At 32.9% G+C, this 20,262-nt stretch overlaps 2 protein-coding genes across 4 annotated transcripts; one reads left to right on the forward strand and one right to left on the reverse strand.

Annotated features, from left to right (window-relative positions):
• The first annotated feature begins 1,264 nt into the window (after window positions 1-1,264).
• LOC148629865 (uncharacterized) lies at window positions 1,265-6,970 on the forward strand. Of its 3 annotated transcripts, XM_088558697.1 has the most exons (3): window positions 1,265-1,443; window positions 2,496-2,607; window positions 4,842-6,970. In XM_088558697.1, exon 3 carries the CDS (start codon window positions 4,897-4,899, stop codon window positions 6,661-6,663), a length of 1,767 nt encoding a protein of 588 aa, XP_088414823.1. In that variant the 5' UTR covers window positions 1,265-1,443; window positions 2,496-2,607; window positions 4,842-4,896; the 3' UTR covers window positions 6,664-6,970. The 3 variants fall into 3 exon arrangements, with proteins under 3 accessions (XP_088414823.1, XP_088414829.1, XP_088414836.1); XM_088558703.1 differs by lacking the exon at window positions 2,496-2,607; XM_088558710.1 differs by lacking the exons at window positions 1,265-1,443; window positions 2,496-2,607 and adding an exon at window positions 4,042-4,212.
• Window positions 6,971-7,616: 646 nt separating this feature from the next.
• On the reverse strand, window positions 7,617-20,245 carry LOC148629866 (RAB7A-interacting MON1-CCZ1 complex subunit 1-like). Its single transcript, XM_088558720.1, has 7 exons — window positions 20,139-20,245; window positions 17,754-17,869; window positions 16,954-17,047; window positions 16,500-16,552; window positions 15,532-15,663; window positions 14,482-14,584; window positions 7,617-9,252 (listed from the first exon to the last, which is right to left on the reverse strand). Exons 1-7 carry the CDS (start codon window positions 20,206-20,208, stop codon window positions 9,038-9,040), a joined length of 783 nt encoding a protein of 260 aa, XP_088414846.1. The 5' UTR covers window positions 20,209-20,245; the 3' UTR covers window positions 7,617-9,037.
• Between the last annotated feature and the right edge of the window lie 17 nt (window positions 20,246-20,262).

Here is a 20,262-nt window from a genome sequence, read left to right on the forward strand (position 1 = left end):
GAGGATAATATTTGTTAAATCCGGTCGGTGAAAGTGAAAGACTAGTGAAAGAAAGGAAGAACACAACAATAAAATCAATTTAGTTAATGCTACAATTAAAGAGAAATTCTGTAATGTCAAGACAATTCACTTGTGCGATCATAGTAATTTATACTATCGAGGATCTCCACAATCAAAGTTCTTAAAAAATGATGGTAATGTTCATTTAACTGATACCGCATCTAGCATTCTATCATGCCTCGGAATTCCACAATTCAAAAGCTACAAAATCAACGAAATTCCAATCAAAGTGAAAATCGAAATACAGGCCGTCCAAAACTTAACAACAACAGACGACGATTCAGAGGATCTCGGAAAGAACGTCGTGATTTCATAGTTTAGTATTGATTATATATACATTGCATTTGGTCTTCAATCGAATATTGTCTACCAACGAGCCAAGTTTCAAAGGAAATGAGCAGATACCAGTATGTTAGATACACTGTTTTATCCTGCAACTACGGGTTTTCTATACAAATACAGTGTGTCGAATAAACAATTGCTGTATTGTCTAAATCGTTTTGCGATTCTTATACAAATAATAATTTTACGTGGTTTCATGGTGTAGGAAATAAAATAATCTTTCTAATGATACCAAATTAGTAGTACGGAGTGACACGTAACGAATTAAATTTGCTCGATATAATCAGTACAAAAGACAAGTCAGTATTTACAGGAAATCACAACTTTGTGAAGAAAATTCGGTTTCAACCAAACTAACTACAATTATACTATCTAAATCAAAAATACCATGCTTAAAACAGATCGGAACCCGGGAGTCGAAGGCATCTTAAAAACTACAGCTATATAATAGCTACAGGGGTTTCCGAGATCAAACGAAGGTGTACTATGGACATCGTTTTTTCAGGTTTGTTCTTGGCAAAAAAATTATGAAAGATTTATGAAAGGTTTAAATGTTATTGCTTAAAATTTGCCTTTTCCTACCAGCATGGATCCCGATATAGATAAACAAAAAATAATACACAAATCAATGCTATGTAGACGCTTATTAGGGGGGACATTTTCTGATCTTGAAATTCATAAATCATGTAACACTGACAGAATTAAAGTGAACTTTACACAATTTTAAAAAAAATCAAATCATACATTTATGTTGGGCGTTCCAAATTTAAGTACACTCGTGAAACAATTAAGAAAGTGCAATGACCAATAACTATATACTTTAGAAAAGTATTAGTATACGTAAATCTCAATGCACTAACTAAACCTTCAATGGAGATTGTTTTAGTATTGGTTATTAGTTTAAAACCTGTAGTCAAAGCAAAGTCATGCGGAACTTGTTCTTGTTTCAAAGTTTACAGAGGGAAAGAGTGAATGCTTAGCGACAGTAACGTTGAATTCATGTGATTTTTGTGATTTTAGTCATTTTCACATTTTAGCCAAGTAAGTAAATATTTGTCATTATTTTTAGAACCTGTTGAAAAATCAAGAGATATTATCATAAATTTATATAGCAGATTTTATCACGTATTGATTTAAATTTTAATCAAATATGTTTAAAGAGCTGACTGCCTTATTTTTAGATTTTAAATCATCGAATATGATAAAAGATCAGTATAATAACAGTTAACATAATATCAGTATTAACAAGGCTGATGACCGTAAAGTAGTCTACGTTAACATAATATTATCAGTAAAAGGACATTTTACTGTTGGGTTGTTGTCTCATGAGCTATTTCTTCAGAGGCGGATTCAGAATTTTTAAAGGGGTTCATTTTCTAGTTTTTGTCTAAATTTTGCACATTTTTTAGTTCCTTAAAAGGGGAGGGGACTTCAAACCTCCGCACCCCACCCCATGAATCAACAACTGTTCCTTTTCCATTATGTATCAGCATTCAGTTCCATCATAAACGTAGGTTAAATGTATTAGTGATAGTCAGTGGCCTATTTTCCCTACTAGTGTTTTGTTGAAAACTATATTGAATATATACGCAAATGTACCAAGGCTATTTTTCGAACTGCACCTTAACTGCTCGATCGCCGAACAATAGATTTTCTGCGCCAATGATTAGAATGAATTCTATAGCTAAGCTAGTACACTAAACAAGAAAAGGAATTGTCACATCGTTCGAATTTCTTTTTACGTTATTAACTAATTTATGAAAGGTTTAAATGTTATTGTTTAAAATCATATTGTGAGAAAACTAATAACATTGTATTTTCTTCTTTGTTTGTCAGCGCCCGGTGTAGTTTTCACTGATCCATTTACTAAAAGCAGACAATTTCATATCATGTTTTTTTTTTCAACTTTGTCACCTATTCTTTGTACTGTATTCAGGTCGATCCCAGTTTTAACTTTTTAGGAAACAATATTTGATGGATATCAAACAAGCGACTTATCCGTTTCTCCATTTATGTAGTTCAGCTTTAGTCGCATATTTCGATTACGTTTTTCAACGAATGGTTTAATCGTGTATTTTCTCTAATTATTTTAGAAAATGGACCGAAATATTGTATTTCGATAAAATCAAAATCAAGTTCCTTCCTGGCTGAGCCTCAAAGATGTTTATACAGGACTTTATCCACTTTAAAATATAAAAGCATCCTGTAAGTATATTAGTCCAGATTCTCAATTTGTTCTAATTCAGCATTACGACATTGATTTATTGATCATGTAATTTTTCAAAGGAGACATAAAGCAGAAATCATAATTTTATAATTCTTCAAAAATCAGAAGGATATAATACAATCCAATCATAGTACTTTCAGTTCTGTTTTCTACTGCACATGTAATGTACTACCTTCGTTTTTCTTCGTATATAAACAACAAAGATTCACAAAAAAAAAACGGTTATGATGAAACCAACAAATGCATGTACAAAAACATTAAATCTTAATTCAAATAAGTAATAACTTCCAGACTTCATCAAGTATGATTTGACACATCTTAAAGTAAGCTCCGATAGGCCTTGATAACAAAAGTAATAAAATTCAGGTAACAGGCTACTATAGCCAGTCCCAAATCAATGTGGAAGCCTTTCGTAGCACTGATAAGGGGGGAATATTTTGGTTGGTTTCTATTGCAAGCATATTGCGGCCTTAGCTTCTTGAAAAACATCGTAGATAAACAACGGAAGGATGATAATTCTTCAAAATCAAACTAATAAGCAAAAAATGACACAAAATAATGACACAAAAACCTATCAATGACCAACATCTCCTGACTGTGGGCAGGGACAGACCTATCAATGATCAACATCTGACTGTGGGCAGGGACAGACCTATCAAAGACCATCTCCTGACTGTTGGCAGGGACATACCTATCAATGACCAACATCTCCTGACTGTGGGCACGAAATCGGCGGTTAGATTAAACTAGTTTCATCTCCCGTTAATTATAATGTAAGGTAAAAAAATATCTAAAACAACTCGTTTATTTGAATAAACATACCATAAAATTCACTCAGTAATAAACCCAATTCTCACTACGAAATACCTCAACACACACGATATAAACAAAATGAGATATCCACTTAAAGAATGCTAGCAGTTACTGAAAGTTAACTCAGAACATTAGAAACAATCGGTCATTATAAGTGGACAAGATTTGGAGAAGTAACAGGGACTGTATTCGGTCATACACCATTCCGCTAACAGGGACTGTATTCGGTCATACACCTTTCCGTACTTATGAAAGTTAATAGGTAAACTAACACTCGTTTAAAAATGGATATCCGGGCAGCTCTGCAAAATAATATTAAGTAAATCGAAAGACATGCGAGTGTATTAAATAATTACAATAAAGAGAACGTCGAAAGTAATCATACTAACTTGCTTTAATGATAAAAAAACAAAAACAAAACTAGAGATGAAAAGGTTTATCCAATTCATGTTTCAAATTAACTGTGAAAAAAATCATTTTGGATCTTAATATCCCGTAGTTAAAAAATTACTTATGCTTCGGTAAATGTTAGAGTTGCTTCGGTCATTTAAACTGTTCAGCAAATAATGTGCTTTTTAAAGTCGTATTTGTACATTGAAACTTATATAAACAAATTTAACTTGGTACATATTCGCAAAAGAAGTTCAATTAGTCGATAACTTAAGTTAGATATTGTGTATCAGTTGTAACTCTTTTCTATTGAAACATCAACATGAAGGATAATTTAAGTCTCAGACTGACCTTACATGTAAAATGCGATTTTAGAACAGGTAAGGTTTTATATCATAAATACAAATTTTATTTGTCTTGTTTTTGTAAGTGCGTGTACCATTTATGTCCCTCGTTTGTATTATTTTCAAAATTTAACAGGGCAACAACTGTCAACCAAGAGTTCATGCTTAATGTACATACAAGTATGTTATGTTTGACACTTTTCATTTTGATAAAGAAACTGTTTGATCTTACAAGACATCAGTAAACACATGTACAGGACTCATGCCACACCTTTTGTCTAATATTTGAAGAAAACCCATCAATTACTGAATAGCAACAAAAAAATCACTTTTGACGATAGATAGCGTTATTTTATTCTTCTCTTCAAAAACTAAAACTAGCCCATTAAAAACAAACTAGATCTAGTAATCATTGAAGATGCCAGAACGTAATAAGAGCTCGTTTTAATTAGATTAACCAAGACTGCTGTTCACTACCAAAAGTACGTAGTCCATTTTCTTTGGCTCTTCTCAAGCATTCTGTGTTCAAAATGTTTAAGAGTTCAAATAAGGGTAGGGAAGAATATTACGAGACGAAAGTACACAAATACAAGTACATGTAGTTAATTTAATAGTATTTTCAAAGGAACCGTTTTAGTATAATAAAAATCTCTCGTTCCTTTTAGGGTGTGGCAAAATGGAAACGATAATTTCGAGGAAAATGATTATGACTATGTAGAAATGTCAGAGAGGCCTTCGATCAGCAATGCCAACGCGTGGTTGGGACCGAGAAGCACAACTCAAATTAGGACAGACTATCATTCGAGCAGACCTCTTTCGTCAAAGAAGAGAGTAGTTCATTTGCCAAATACCATACCAGGAACAAAATATACCGAATACACATTTGGCAATTCCAATTCAGGAAATTCAAAAGGGCCTATATTGTTCGATAGTCCGCATGTAGCCAGAGTATCTAGTCATCCAGGAGTAACATTTCCAAAACTACAAGGGACTCATATTTCAAGCGCTAAATCCAATGAAAACAAACACTCTGCAAAAGAAAAGACAGTGCCGTCAACCCCTTTAGAAAAGCTAAGGATAGAAAATAGACAAAACACGTCTGAAAGTATTATAAATAGGATTCTTACCCATGCCGAGCGATGCCGAACACGTGACACTATCAGAAAAGGATCTCCACGGACAGGTTTGACAAATGATAACTGCTTCGACTACATTGTCATCAAGTCCTTCACCAACAAAAAAGCAGAAATGCGCCACGCAATTAATAAAATAATACTAAGTAGCAAGAAGAAAGCACCGCTGCCAATATCTCCGCATTTATCAGAAAATATATTAAGACAAGCCTCTCCATATTCACGAACAACTTGCTCATCACGGGGTACTGACAGTTCATCTGGGCGCCAATCCGCTAAACAGGAGCGAAGAGTATTTGCAAATAGCGCTTTATCAAAGTATGACTCATGTAATAGCTTGAATAGTTTCCACAGGCACAATAGTAGTCTGAAAAACTGTTACAACAGCGATCGGCATGGATTTTCAGATTCGGCTAACAGCAATTGTAGAAAGACTGACAGAAGTAAATCAGGAACAAACAATAGTCTTAAACAAAAAGATCGGTCATTCACACAGCCGATTTTACCGAAACTCATTACTGGAAACCCGTCCTGTATGTTCAGATTGAACGGCCCGATTTTGCTAAGTGCTCCACATGGTCTCAAAATTTGGCGCGGTGGAACAGACGGTCGCAGGAGAAGAATTCACTATCGCGAGATTTATGTCACTGAAATAGTCATAAAATTAGCTATGGAAATTAACAAATACGCGGGATATCCAGCAAGTTTTATTATATGGGACAGAAAAGTAGCTATGCCAGCGGATTTCAGAAACTTAGATCCTAATTATTTGACAGAAAAACAATTCCCACAATCACCTTGGCACGAAGCGCTAGAACGGTTTAAAGCACATGGACAGGACAATAAAATGCCGATACTACATATAGATGTTCATGGAAAGAAAGACAGGAAAAATAATATGGACATTGATGCTGGTTTTCGTGCAATGGAAACGCGTTGGCCAGACAAGAAGTTCGTTGAAGGATTTAAGGAAACCACACATAAAGCATTCACGAAAGTGTTCAGTGACCCATCTTATGAAAAACGAGGGATGAAGTATGCCATAAATGTCGATCCCCTTTTATGTGGAGATTGGGGTGGGGATTTATACACGATGACTTGCCAGTCTGTTTGTTTAGGGGTGCCGTCATTTCAATTGGAAATTCCACGAACAGTAAGAGCTCGTTTAGTTGAAGACGATGACTTTACTTCAAAGTTTGCTAAAGCAATAATAGATATATACGCAATATGTATACAGAAAGACGCAAAGCTACCTTCTGTGAAGGGCAGCGATGTATCGTCAAATACTTTCCTTCAGAAAATTTACAACGACCATCTAAAAATCGAAAAAGCATTTCCAGAAAAGCAGATATAAAAACTCATTGTATAATTATTCTTGTTGTATAAGGCAATTCATAATTAGTTATCGCAAGTTGGTAAAGACTGAGAAACCTACATTGTTTGTGTGCCTAGATAAGCATGAAAATAACTACTTCAAAAATGATGAAACTGAAAACAAATTGATGGCTTTTACAAGTGAATCGAGGTCAAGGAATAACATTTATAAGAAAAAAATAATAACTTTTCTTAATCCAAATGCCTGTGTGTGTATCAACAACTGAAACTCTTCCGACATATGACTAAATAAAAACTACATCTCTTAGAATAAAAATACATCTCAATTTGAGTATTTCGGCATTTTCTCAACTCCTTCCTCAACTGAAATTCCAGCATTGAGAACCCCGCGATTTGGTGAAAATCTTAATTTGAGATGTTTTAGATATGATAACTAAACAGGGCGGGTCTGATATCTTTAAAAATGGGTTACGGTAAAAAAAAAAGCGGTTTCTTGCTATCGTTTGTCACTTTTGTCCAAATTTTGCTCTTACCAACAGAAGAAAAGGTTCAAACCTCAGGAAAGAGTAATCAAGGGAACCAAGATTCTAGCGGAAATCAAAAGAATGTAATCCAGGGACAAAGACTAGACATGGAAAACAGACAAACACAACAGAGAACACAAAATAACTAGAATAATACAAACAAAGTAACAAAAGTAAATGAGCAACTCGGACTCCACTAAAAACTGGGAGCATGGACCACGTGCACCGGTAGGGTAAGCTTCCTCTGCTTTAACCCTCAACCTATATCTGGACATTGTAAAACCGACGCCCAAAATCATGAAAACAATGTTCAGCAAAATAGGGCTTATATATGAGTAAATAGCAAATTATCGTCTAGTGCCGGTCTTTACAAAGCACATAATTAACTTCATACAAAAACACGCATGTACATTGTATGTATTCTTTCTAAATGAACAATTTCGTAAAATGTCAAATAAATGATTTTAATAAATATTTAACATGCAATGTCACTGCCATGCTTAACAAAGGTAAACAAAAGGCGATGGCATCTACATGTATGAACACCCAAGTTACTATGAAATACAGTAAAATCTTATTAAAATAATAAAATTTTATTAAGGCCATGTAATTCTCATCCAACCTTCACAAAAAATATGGGGAGGGTGGGAGAATTTTTATTTTTTATTTCTTACTAGATATTTGCTAGCCTAATATTAATTCGTTGACATATACATGTAGATATGTTCTAAATCCATAGCCACACCAGTTTCAGAGAAAAACATCGTTTTGTCATTAAGAAATGAAAGATTTGTGTGTTATAGCATCTCAATACTAGAAACTAATGCAAAGAAAATCTTGATTTTGAAATTCCCACCCCAAATGAGGACTGGCACCTTGCAGTAAAATTTATACGAGACCCATTCATTTTCACTCAAGTTAAAGTTAAAGTCATAACCCCAAAGTCAATCTCACCCTTCCTTTGGTTCCTGGCCCCCTTTTTTGGCCCCTAATTTCTAAAATGTTCGTATTTATCCCTAAAACCAATACCATTGTGGCATAAAATATCAAAGACATTCCTATACATTTACTGGAGTTATATAGTTAAATTAAATGCATTTTGTGGTTCTTAATTCTAAAATGGTTGGGGTCATAACCCCAAAAATCAATACAAACCTTCCTTTTGTAGTTTGAAACATTGTCTTAAAATTCTATTACAATTAACCACTAATATTCAAGTAATTGCATCAAGTATATAACACACACGACAACATGGATGACAACAACGAATTCAGCATCATACCATTATATCACTACAAATTTTTTGTGGTCCTATAAAACATGCAGGAATTTCTAGGAAAGCTACAAGCTGTCCTTACTTCAATGCAACATCCAGTTCATGATTCAAGCTTTTTTGTAGTCCCAGTTGTGCATTGACTTTATACACATGATTTCTTTTGGTTTATGTTTACAGCTCTATTTCTTCTGTTTTATTTGAATTTTTAACTTGCTGAAAATGAGATTTGACTTTCATATGTTTTTTTTTTCATTAAAAGTAACAGTTGTAACATATCCATATATTATCATAATTGAAGGATACTATACCCATATAAATAGGGAACGACATCTAACAAACAGTTTTTTACCTGTATGTAAATGTATAATGTTGGACTAATTTTCTATAACAAAGTTTATCATTTGCACGAAATTAACAAAATTTTTCAACAAAAGGGGATATCCAATCCCATAACCCTACCCCACCCCCCATTGAATCTGCCACTGAAGTCAATTGTCACAGTCTTACTGTCCATAATGCTACAACACTAGTTCCTTTCATATCAATTCATATTGAATACAATGTATTTACAAATAGTACATATACTGTAAGCATCAAGATGATAAAGATTTCAAAAACTCTTCAGCTTTTTCAGTTGACCATCCAAACATTAAAGGAGATTTCACAGTCTGTATATATTTTGTCAAAAAGTCTTTTCCAATTGCTTTAGCATCAAAGTCATTAGCAGTTCGATCTGCCTTTTCACAATACCAGTAGCACATTTCACCAGCATACATCATGCCTAATAGGTGTGTGTCACTGTATATTCCTGAAAATAATCGGTATCACACATTATACATGTACACGTAAATTTTAGTTATTTTGGGTATAATAAAATGTGATGCATATTAAATGATAATACTGAAATAGCAATATAAATAACAGTATTTAATATTAATTCAAACATTTCATATTTTTAGGATTGTTTCAAATTTCACAAATAATGCAAGTAAACTGCCACAAACCAGGTTATTTCATATAGGCAGTTAAAAAGTTTTAAAACATTCTTCTATAATTTAATTTCAAATGGATTCGCCCCGTGCAGGTCCGGGTGTTAAAAGAATAGGCCTGCAGCAGCGCTAAGCTTGTCGTATAAGGCGACTAAATAGTGCTCAGAAACCTAGCCGGGGGCTAGGCGCTCTGCCCACAGAGCAACTGGGATGTGTGCCCCAGGTGGTGGAATGGGGTACCCCTGGCATGTTACATGCTGGGGTTGTCAGGCTATAATACGGAAAACCTGACCGCAAACCATAGTGGTGCACTGTGTTGGGAAAGATGCCACGTTCCTCGCACGTTAAAGAACCCTGCTGTGGTATTCGATAGGAGTAGGAACTACTGCGCTCCGCCACAGGAGGCTAAATTGCCCGACCTTACCCATCCCTTCCTTTTTCTAGTGGCAATCAAAATTTGTCGACCTTACTGTCCTTGTGTCCCATCCCATTTTTCATTTCATCATTTCATGTTCATTTTATCAACCATTTCATGATCATCGTCTGAATATAGCTGAAATATTGCTGCTCGGACGTTAAACCCCAACAATCAATCAATCAATCAAATGGATTCCAATTCAAATATCAATTATTGATCTGTAATGAAGACATTGTTTTGTTTAGGATTATTTGAAATGCAGAGTGTGGACTAGTCAACGTTAATGATGTCACAAAGCAAAGTTGGCTGGCATGAAGAAAACTAATCAATCAGAAAGCTTGTTACAAATCAAACTGAATTATACATGTACAATGTATTTGCATAACTGAATGTTCACATGATTTAAAATTATCTAATATAAACATCTCAAAGATCAAACTTAGTAAGCAAGAGCCACTGATTTTAAATAATATGCACATGAGATATGTAAGACAATAGAAACACTTTTACATCATTGGAATATTTACATATGATTGTCTATAACTTCACTGAGATAAAGGAAACCTTGGAAAGTTTAAATATTTGTTGATTCAGCATAAAAACAAAGAATCAGTCTTTACTTAATGAGTAGAAAAAATAATTTTACATCAAAATAAAACATCAACTATACACAAGTGAAACAATGTAACCATTGACCTACCCATATTAGCTAACCATCTACCTACCAATATTAGCTACAATAACCATTGACCTACTCATATTAGCTAACCACTGACCTACCCATATTATCTACAATAACCATTGACCTACCCATATTATCTACAATAACCACTGACCTACTCATATTAGCTACAATAACCATTGACCTACTCATATTAGCTAACCATTTACCTACCCATATTAGCTACAATAACCATTGACCTACCCATATTAGCTACAATAACCATTGACCTACTCATATTAGCTACAATAACCACTGAGCAACCCATATTAGCTACAATAACCATTGACCTACTCATATTATCTACAATAACCATTGACCTACCCATATTAGCTACAATTACCATTGACCTACCCATATTATCTACAATAACCATTAACCTACCCATATTAGCTACAATTACCATTGACCTACCCATATTAGCTAACCATTTACCTACCCATATTAGCTACAATAACCATTGACCTACCCATATTAGCTAACCATTTACCTACCCATATTAGCTACAATAACCATTGACCTACCCATTTATCTACAATAACCATTGACCTACTCATATTAGCTACAATAACCTCTGAGCAACCCATATTAGCTACAATAACCATTGACCTACTCATATTAGCTAACCATCTACCTACCCATATTAGCTACAATAACCATTGACCTACCCATATTATCTACAATAACCACTGACCTACTCATATTAGCTACAATAACCATTGACCTACCCATATTAGCTACAATAACCATTGACCTACCCATATTAGCTACAATAACCATTGACCTACTCATATTAGCTACAATAACCACTGAGCAACCCATATTAGCTACAATAACCATTGACCTACTCATATTAGCTAACCATTGACCTACCCATATTAGCTACAATAACCATTGACCTACCCATATTATCTACAATAACCACTGACCTACTCATATTAGCTACAATAACCACTGAGCAACCCATATTAGCTACAATAACCATTGACCTACTCATATTAGCTAACCATTGACCTACCCATATTAGCTACAATAACCATTGACCTACCCATATTATCTACAATAACCACTGACCTACTCATATTAGCTACAATAACCACTGAGCAACCCATATTAGCTACAATAACCATTGACCTACTCATATTAGCTAACCATTGACCTACCCATATTAGCTACAATAACCATTGACCTACCCATATTATCTACAATAACCACTGACCTACTCATATTAGCTACAATAACCACTGAGCAACCCATATTAGCTACAATAACCATTGACCTACTCATATTAGCTAACCATCTACCTACCCATATTAGCTACAAGCTTGTTACAAATCAAACTGAATTATACATGTACAATGTATTTGCATAACTGAATGTTCACATGATTTAAAATTATCTAATATAAACATCTCAAAGATCAAACTTAGTAAGCAAGAGCCACTGATTTTAAATAATATGCACATGAGATATGTAAGACAATAGAAACACTTTTACATCATTGGAATATTTACATATGATTGTCTATAACTTCACTGAGATAAAGGAAACCTTGGAAAGTTTAAATATTTGTTGATTCAGCATAAAAACAAAGAATCAGTCTTTACTTAATGAGTAGAAAAAATAATTTTACATCAAAATAAAACATCAACTATACACAAGTGAAACAATGTAACCATTGACCTACCCATATTAGCTAACCATCTACCTACCAATATTAGCTACAATAACCATTGACCTACTCATATTAGCTAACCACTGACCTACCCATATTATCTACAATAACCATTGACCTACCCATATTATCTACAATAACCACTGACCTACTCATATTAGCTACAATAACCATTGACCTACTCATATTAGCTAACCATTTACCTACCCATATTAGCTACAATAACCATTGACCTACCCATATTAGCTACAATAACCATTGACCTACTCATATTAGCTACAATAACCACTGAGCAACCCATATTAGCTACAATAACCATTGACCTACTCATATTATCTACAATAACCATTGACCTACCCATATTAGCTACAATTACCATTGACCTACCCATATTATCTACAATAACCATTAACCTACCCATATTAGCTACAATTACCATTGACCTACCCATATTAGCTAACCATTTACCTACCCATATTAGCTACAATAACCATTGACCTACCCATATTAGCTAACCATTTACCTACCCATATTAGCTACAATAACCATTGACCTACCCATTTATCTACAATAACCATTGACCTACTCATATTAGCTACAATAACCTCTGAGCAACCCATATTAGCTACAATAACCATTGACCTACTCATATTAGCTAACCATCTACCTACCCATATTAGCTACAATAACCATTGACCTACCCATATTATCTACAATAACCACTGACCTACTCATATTAGCTACAATAACCATTGACCTACCCATATTAGCTACAATAACCATTGACCTACCCATATTAGCTACAATAACCATTGACCTACTCATATTAGCTACAATAACCACTGAGCAACCCATATTAGCTACAATAACCATTGACCTACTCATATTAGCTAACCATTGACCTACCCATATTAGCTACAATAACCATTGACCTACCCATATTATCTACAATAACCACTGACCTACTCATATTAGCTACAATAACCACTGAGCAACCCATATTAGCTACAATAACCATTGACCTACTCATATTAGCTAACCATTGACCTACCCATATTAGCTACAATAACCATTGACCTACCCATATTATCTACAATAACCACTGACCTACTCATATTAGCTACAATAACCACTGAGCAACCCATATTAGCTACAATAACCATTGACCTACTCATATTAGCTAACCATTGACCTACCCATATTAGCTACAATAACCATTGACCTACCCATATTATCTACAATAACCACTGACCTACTCATATTAGCTACAATAACCACTGAGCAACCCATATTAGCTACAATAACCATTGACCTACTCATATTAGCTAACCATCTACCTACCCATATTAGCTACAATAACCATTGACCTACCCATATTAGCTACAATAACCATTGACCTACTCATATTAGCTACAATAACCATTGACCTACCCATATTATCTACAATAACCACTGACCTACTCATATTAGCTACAATAACCACTGAGCAACCCATATTAGCTACAATAACCATTGACCTACTCATATTAGCTAACCATCTACCTACCCATATTAGCTACAATAACCATTGACCTACCCATATTAGCTACAATAACCATTGACCTACTCATATTAGCTACAATAACCATTGACCTACCCATATTATCTACAATAACCACTGACCTACTCATATTAGCTACAATAACCACTGAGCAACCCATATTAGCTACAATAACCATTGACCTACTCATATTAGCTAACCATCTACCTACCCATATTAGCTACAATAACCATTGACCTACCCATATTATCTACAATAACCACTGATCTACACATATTAGCTACAATAACCATTGACCTACCCATTTTAGCTACAAAATGTACAATAACCATTGACCTACCCATATTAGCTAAGTCTACAACAGTTTGTTCTCCTTCCCAATTGATATTACTATTGCGAACCATTGACCTACCAATGTTAGCTACAATAACCACTGACCTACCCATATAAGCTTACCACTTACATACCCATATTAGCTCCAATAACCACTGACTTACCCATTTTACCTACCCATATTAACTACAATAACCACTGACCTACCCATATTAACTAACCATTTACCTACCCATATTAGCTACAATAACCACTGAGCAACCCATATTAGCTACAATAACCATTGACCTACCCAGTTTAGCTACAAAATGTACAATAACCATTGACCTACCCATATTAGCTACAATAACCATTGACCTACCCATATTAGCTAAGTCCACAACAGTTTGTTCTCCTTCCCATTTGATATTACTATTGCGAACTGACAACATCTGCTGCAGAAGCTGGATGCCTTGTTTCACATCCTATGAATATTTAATCAGTTTTTTTTAAAGTAAGTAAAAACTAACTCATGTCTGTCATTTACTTTTTATGAATATGTTTATTCAACAAAAACACAAATCTGATAATATATTCTCTCACATTTCTACTTAATATGATTTTCATAAATGTATCACATTTTTTTTATGCCCATACATTTAATAAACAATAAACAAATCTTTTCTGAAAGAGCTTGGAAGTATTAACAAAGTCTGAAGTTATCAGCCATATACATGTACTGCTTGAAGATGAAGAACACATTTTCACTTGTATTGTTAGACTGAAAAGTCAGAGAATTTCTGATTTATTTAATTTTTTCATAATTTACAAGCACAATATAGGCTAGAATAATTTGCTTGCAAGCATTCCTATAGAATTCTCAATACAATCTCAACATAGTTTACAGTACATTTGACTTATATAGTACATTATACCCCAAGTCCCTTTTTTCAAACTTAAAGAAACCTTGCAACAAGACAAACAGACAAAAAATAGTAAAAAAAAACTTTCAGCCATACAAAGAGAGACAGCTGAACAGTGAGATAGATGGGAAGAGAGACATACGGACAGAGAGACAGATGATAAGAAACAGATGGGCAAAGAGACCGATGACCAGCGACAGATGGACAGTGGTATGCTATAATATGGTAAATCAGAGGATGGTCATAGAATTAAAGTATAATTAATTGGAAAGAGTGAATAAGTAAAATATGATCATGAGTGTGCAAGAATGCCAAGATTTAATGAGTGACATCAAATAAAATGAACGTCACATCAGAAAAGTGTTGCGATGTTTTGAATAGAGAATGTCCTAGAGACAAATAACAAAATTTATTTCATACATGTATGTGAATTATTGAAATTTATTACACAAGGAACATTTGATAATTCATTAATATCTATTTCATATAATAATTTTCTAAATATTTACCTCAAAAAATTCATCATTAATTTCTTTTTTCCTTCCATCATTTTCATGTATCATATTACATAACATGTACAACAGTGCACCCTTTCTCCAGTAAACACATTCTACAATTTCATGGCCTAGAGTTTCAATTATCTGTAATAAAACATATATTGATTTAAGAACTTTAGTGAGCCAACATATGTACAGGTATCAAATTCTAATCAATCACAATGTAATTGAAGAACAAAATTTCCCCAAGCTTTGAAGTATCTAACCACATTTATGAAGCTAAAAAACCCTAAATAATTATTGTTCATAAGCTACTACTTTTATGATTTTCATGAATTGGTTGTATCACTAATTCATAAATCAGATTCCCAAAATATCTTTTAAACTCTCCACTTAAAATTAAAATGCTCATACAAAATTCACAAAATAAAAACCTCATTCAGTAAAGAAATTTGGATTAAGAATGAAATAAATACTGTGTACAAAAGTAACATCTCAGTAAATAGGAAAAGGCAATATATGGCACTGCTTCCTGACTCACTATATATAACTCTGCTAGTTTATAAGCTGTGCTATATAGGATGTAAAAAATTGACCAGACATGAGAACTTCTCATAACAAATCTTCGAAGCTATGTCTGTTGTACTGTATTAATTTGCATACAAATGTGGAGTTGAGTACTTAGTATGTCAGATGAGTTAAGCTTGGAAACATCAAAAATACCTCTATGCAGGAGATAGGACACATGAACAGATGCATTGACAGATGGGTCAAAATCTTTCATTCCTAGTAATCATTTTACTATTTTTTGCACCATTTTTAGCAATAAACCACAGAGGGCAAATTCAGAAACTTATAAAAATGTATGATGTTTCTAAGCTATCATTTGCTTATCTCTGCCTAATCTTTACACAAACTAACAAAAGAAGGGTTCACAATCACCAGAACCATTCCCAGGATCTTCCACTAGACTAACTTACAGATATGCTTGGTAAATATCTATTCTTCAATTCTTCTATTGTGTCAATCCAAACTGAAAAGCATTAATTATGGTTTTATGAATGTGGAAATAATTAATTTCAATCACTTTTCTCGCATGAAAATGTAAGTAAATAAATTGTTAAAAAGCTAACAAAATGAATAACCAAAATTTATGTTTAAATTTATATGTATGTTTAAATTTTTTCACTCATCTTGCAATAGATAAAAAACAATGAACTGATATTATCCCCAATAATAAAACCATTAAATTCATTTTTCACTGATTTATATTTACACTAAAAAAAAATCATTCTCTTCCAAATATTAATTTAAAGAGTAGGGGAGATAACTATCTATATATATTTTGTTATCTTGGCCTATTTTTAGAGTTCAACCTAAATAAGATTTATGAAGATGTATTAAAAAAAAAACAGTAACAGTAAATATACTTACAAAAAATTTCATGTACCCTGTCCTTGGATGATGCTTCAGGAAATTCCTGTTCCACAAGCTTACATTCATCACTGTATGTGAAATCCAATACAATCTGAAATGAATGACCCCAAAATCATCCAATCAATATCCAGTTTAAAGGTTAATTAACAAGTTTAAAATAAAATGAAACCATATAATGTAGATATTGATAAATTGCAAAATTATCAGAAAAAAGACTCATATTTATTTTTGCTTTGATGAGGACAGCAAATGTATCATTATTTTCTAACAGTTATCTGAATCTTTCCATGAGTTTTGAAAAAAAAAGAGTGAACTGAACTGATCATGTGATTCTTAGCGACCTTGAATCATCTCATGAATAAACTAAATGTTTTAGTAGATTAAAGACTACACAACTCGCTACAAACAATATATCTTATTCATGCAGATTGGTTGAGAAACAGGTCAAATAGCTTAATAAGAGTGTTTCTAGAATTCATTTATCTCTTATTACGGATGGTTACATGCATATGTTGCATGGAATAAGAAAATGCATTTAATTCATTATAAAGACCAAAATATTGTTTGAGAGATCTGGTGATTCAATAAGCAATCATTCATTAAAACATGCATACTGTTGATAGTGATTTTATATCACAGTAAAATCTATATAACAAATCCCCTTGAAGCCTGACAAGTTTCATTGATCAAGTGACTGATTTTCTCAGGCTTCAATTCATAAAAACAGATGTGAACAGATTTTTCAAAATGTTTCATTTTTACACATTTCCAGTTTAATTAGTTTAATCAGTTGTTACCTGTGCATACAATTTTAACTGCTCTTTTACTTCATCATCTGTGACATTTTGAGAATTTTCAAGTATATTACTGCTGCAGGAACATTTATCTCTGACCTGCTTCAATATTGGATCATCTACAATAAACCATAAATCAGAAACATTTTAATTCAGAATCTGATACATACAGCAAATGTTGCACTGGTAATAGTATATGTGTGGCTCATGTTTTGTATGGAATTTATTAAAGAATGTAGGATTCAACAGACAACAATTGAGAGAGACTGACAACTCTTATTCACGTGATGCAAATTATATTTTTCTTATACCGATATATGCAAATTGTTTAATAAATAATATTAAAATTTAAATAGATGTAACATTAAAAACAAAGAATTTAAGCTTTATCAGAAGAATCTGCTATAATTGCACATTTTAGTGTCTAAATATTGTCATATATTTTTAATGTTACAAATTTTCTATATCAAGGCCAAAAGTCAATGTTATATTTTACTCAAAATGTCTTTTTACTCCTTGTTGAAATTGTACATTTGTAATTTTTTAAGCATATGGTTAATAAAAAAGAATATAGAATATATCTATATAAAAATAGACTATCCTGTGCGTTGAAAAAATAATGCAACTACAAGTTAATTGAGTGTATCAAAGTCTCACAATTCAGTTCCATGTACTGTATAAAAAATTACCATAAAAATAAAGAATTTTTGTCAATTTACATTAAATATTTATACTTTAAAAAAAAAATATCAAAGAACTAAGAAGTCTTAACCACATGTATGACTTGTACTATTGGATACTTTATTTTTCTGCTTAACACCCTTATGTAGTTTATTGCCCACTAGTTTACACAAAACGTACCTGTGTTAGACATGTAACAAAAAGATGATTCAATCAACATATGATAACCAAGGAATTCTCACCATGCAATTTAACTCATTTTCTACAAATGTATTAATTAATCAATATGGACTAGGTAGCACTGGAAATTTATCAGCAATGATAATTGATTATTTTTTTTTGTTAATGCCTAATTTTCTTAATCGCAAGACTTCTCATCATACCTTGACTACAAGTGTACAAACAATACATCTACTGCGCTATATCAAGGATTTTTATAGTAGAATATATGATATGCTATGTCTCTATATTGTGTTATTTGACACTATAACCTTGGTTCCCTTTATTACTATTTTGCAATGTCTTATTATGACATCTGATGGATATATTGATGTTGAATGTGAGTGCCCCTGCAGGACCATGATTGGATTTCAATAAAATTTGAATTTAGTTGTTTTGACTATCATTGCAAAACTCACATGAACATGACAACCAACCCCTAAGGGATTATGTTAGTAGCTGCTGCGAGCAATAATCCAAGTGTTGGGGATAAAAAAAACTTAATATACACTGACACTGTACCTCTTATTTTTCTATTATGAAAATCCTTGATCCAAAAACAAAAAAATCAGAGTAGGTACTACATATTGTACTAGCTGATGGGCTGCCAGTGAACAAAAGCAAGAATTTTAATAGTACAAGAAGAAGAACTGTTTTTTCACCAATAAAGGGCCCATAAAAGGGCATGATTACAATACATTTTTTTTTTACATACAACAGTTTTGATTTTACAGATATAATAACATATAATATCAACAGTTAATTTACAAACTAAATAATTGTCACATTTTTTAAGCTTTTACTTGCATTCTGAGTAATACATCATAGTAATCAGCACATAGTGTTTAGTTATCATACTGGCACACCTCAGTTTCATTTACAAAATTGGATTATGATAATGGAGATTATAATTATGATCATCAAATTATTATATGAATAAAGAATGTAAATGTATATTCACTTAAGGGCATATCTATTTGCAATAGTGATAATAATGAAAAAAAAAAATAAATAAATAAATGCCGTGGACATAATTCTCACTAGAAGCCTCCTTGTGCCCAGTGCAGAGAAGCAAGTCTTTTGAGTTGCTTCAAGACAAAGGACACCAAGGGACGGTGCTCTAGGCTTCAATTATGAAAATTAAGGATCAAATTTGCATATATTGGGCTTTTAATTACCCAAAATTCTTACATTACATATTACAATATAAGCAGAAAAAGATATGGGAAGATATTAATGATAGACAAAAAAAAATAATAATAAATAACATATACACATGTAGTCTACTATAAAAATCTTTGGCAAATCGAAATTACTATGGCAAATATAACCATATGTCGATTTGAAAAGACATTATGTACTAGCCAACTATTACTTGTGGCACACTTGTCTATCAAGCCCTTTTGTCTTTTCTCATTTTAAAAATTATCTAGCTCCCTCTTAATTTCACCAAGAAAAAAAATTAAGATATAGGAGCATTTCATTTACCGCTAGATGTTAAAGTCTTTTCACATAGCTGTCTAATTTGGAGAAGCTTTTCCCCAATAGTAGAAGACATCCTTGCTTTGGTGATATCAGCTGATTACTCCCCTTTGACACGGAAAAATATTGT

The sequence above is a fragment of the Perna viridis genome, chromosome 1 (assembly GCF_037379345.1).
Source record: "Perna viridis isolate PV_CMFRI_1.1 ecotype Kerala chromosome 1, ASM3737934v1, whole genome shotgun sequence".
NCBI classification, from domain to species: Eukaryota; Metazoa; Mollusca; class Bivalvia; order Mytilida; family Mytilidae; genus Perna; species Perna viridis.

Coding starts and splice junctions, on each gene's coding strand:
- LOC148629865 (XM_088558697.1), top strand. CDS start 4,897: ATGTCAGAGAGGCCTTCGATCAGCAATGCCAACGCGTGGTTGGGACCG.
- LOC148629866 (XM_088558720.1), bottom strand. CDS start 20,208: ATGTCTTCTACTATTGGGGAAAAGCTTCTCCAAATTAGACAGCTATGT. Junction 17,870..20,138: donor AAAGACTTTAACATCTAGCG/GTAAATGAAATG, acceptor GGTTTATTGTAG/ATGATCCAATATTGAAGCAG. Junction 14,585..15,531: donor TTAATGATGAATTTTTTGAG/GTAAATATTTAG, acceptor AAATATTCATAG/GATGTGAAACAAGGCATCCA.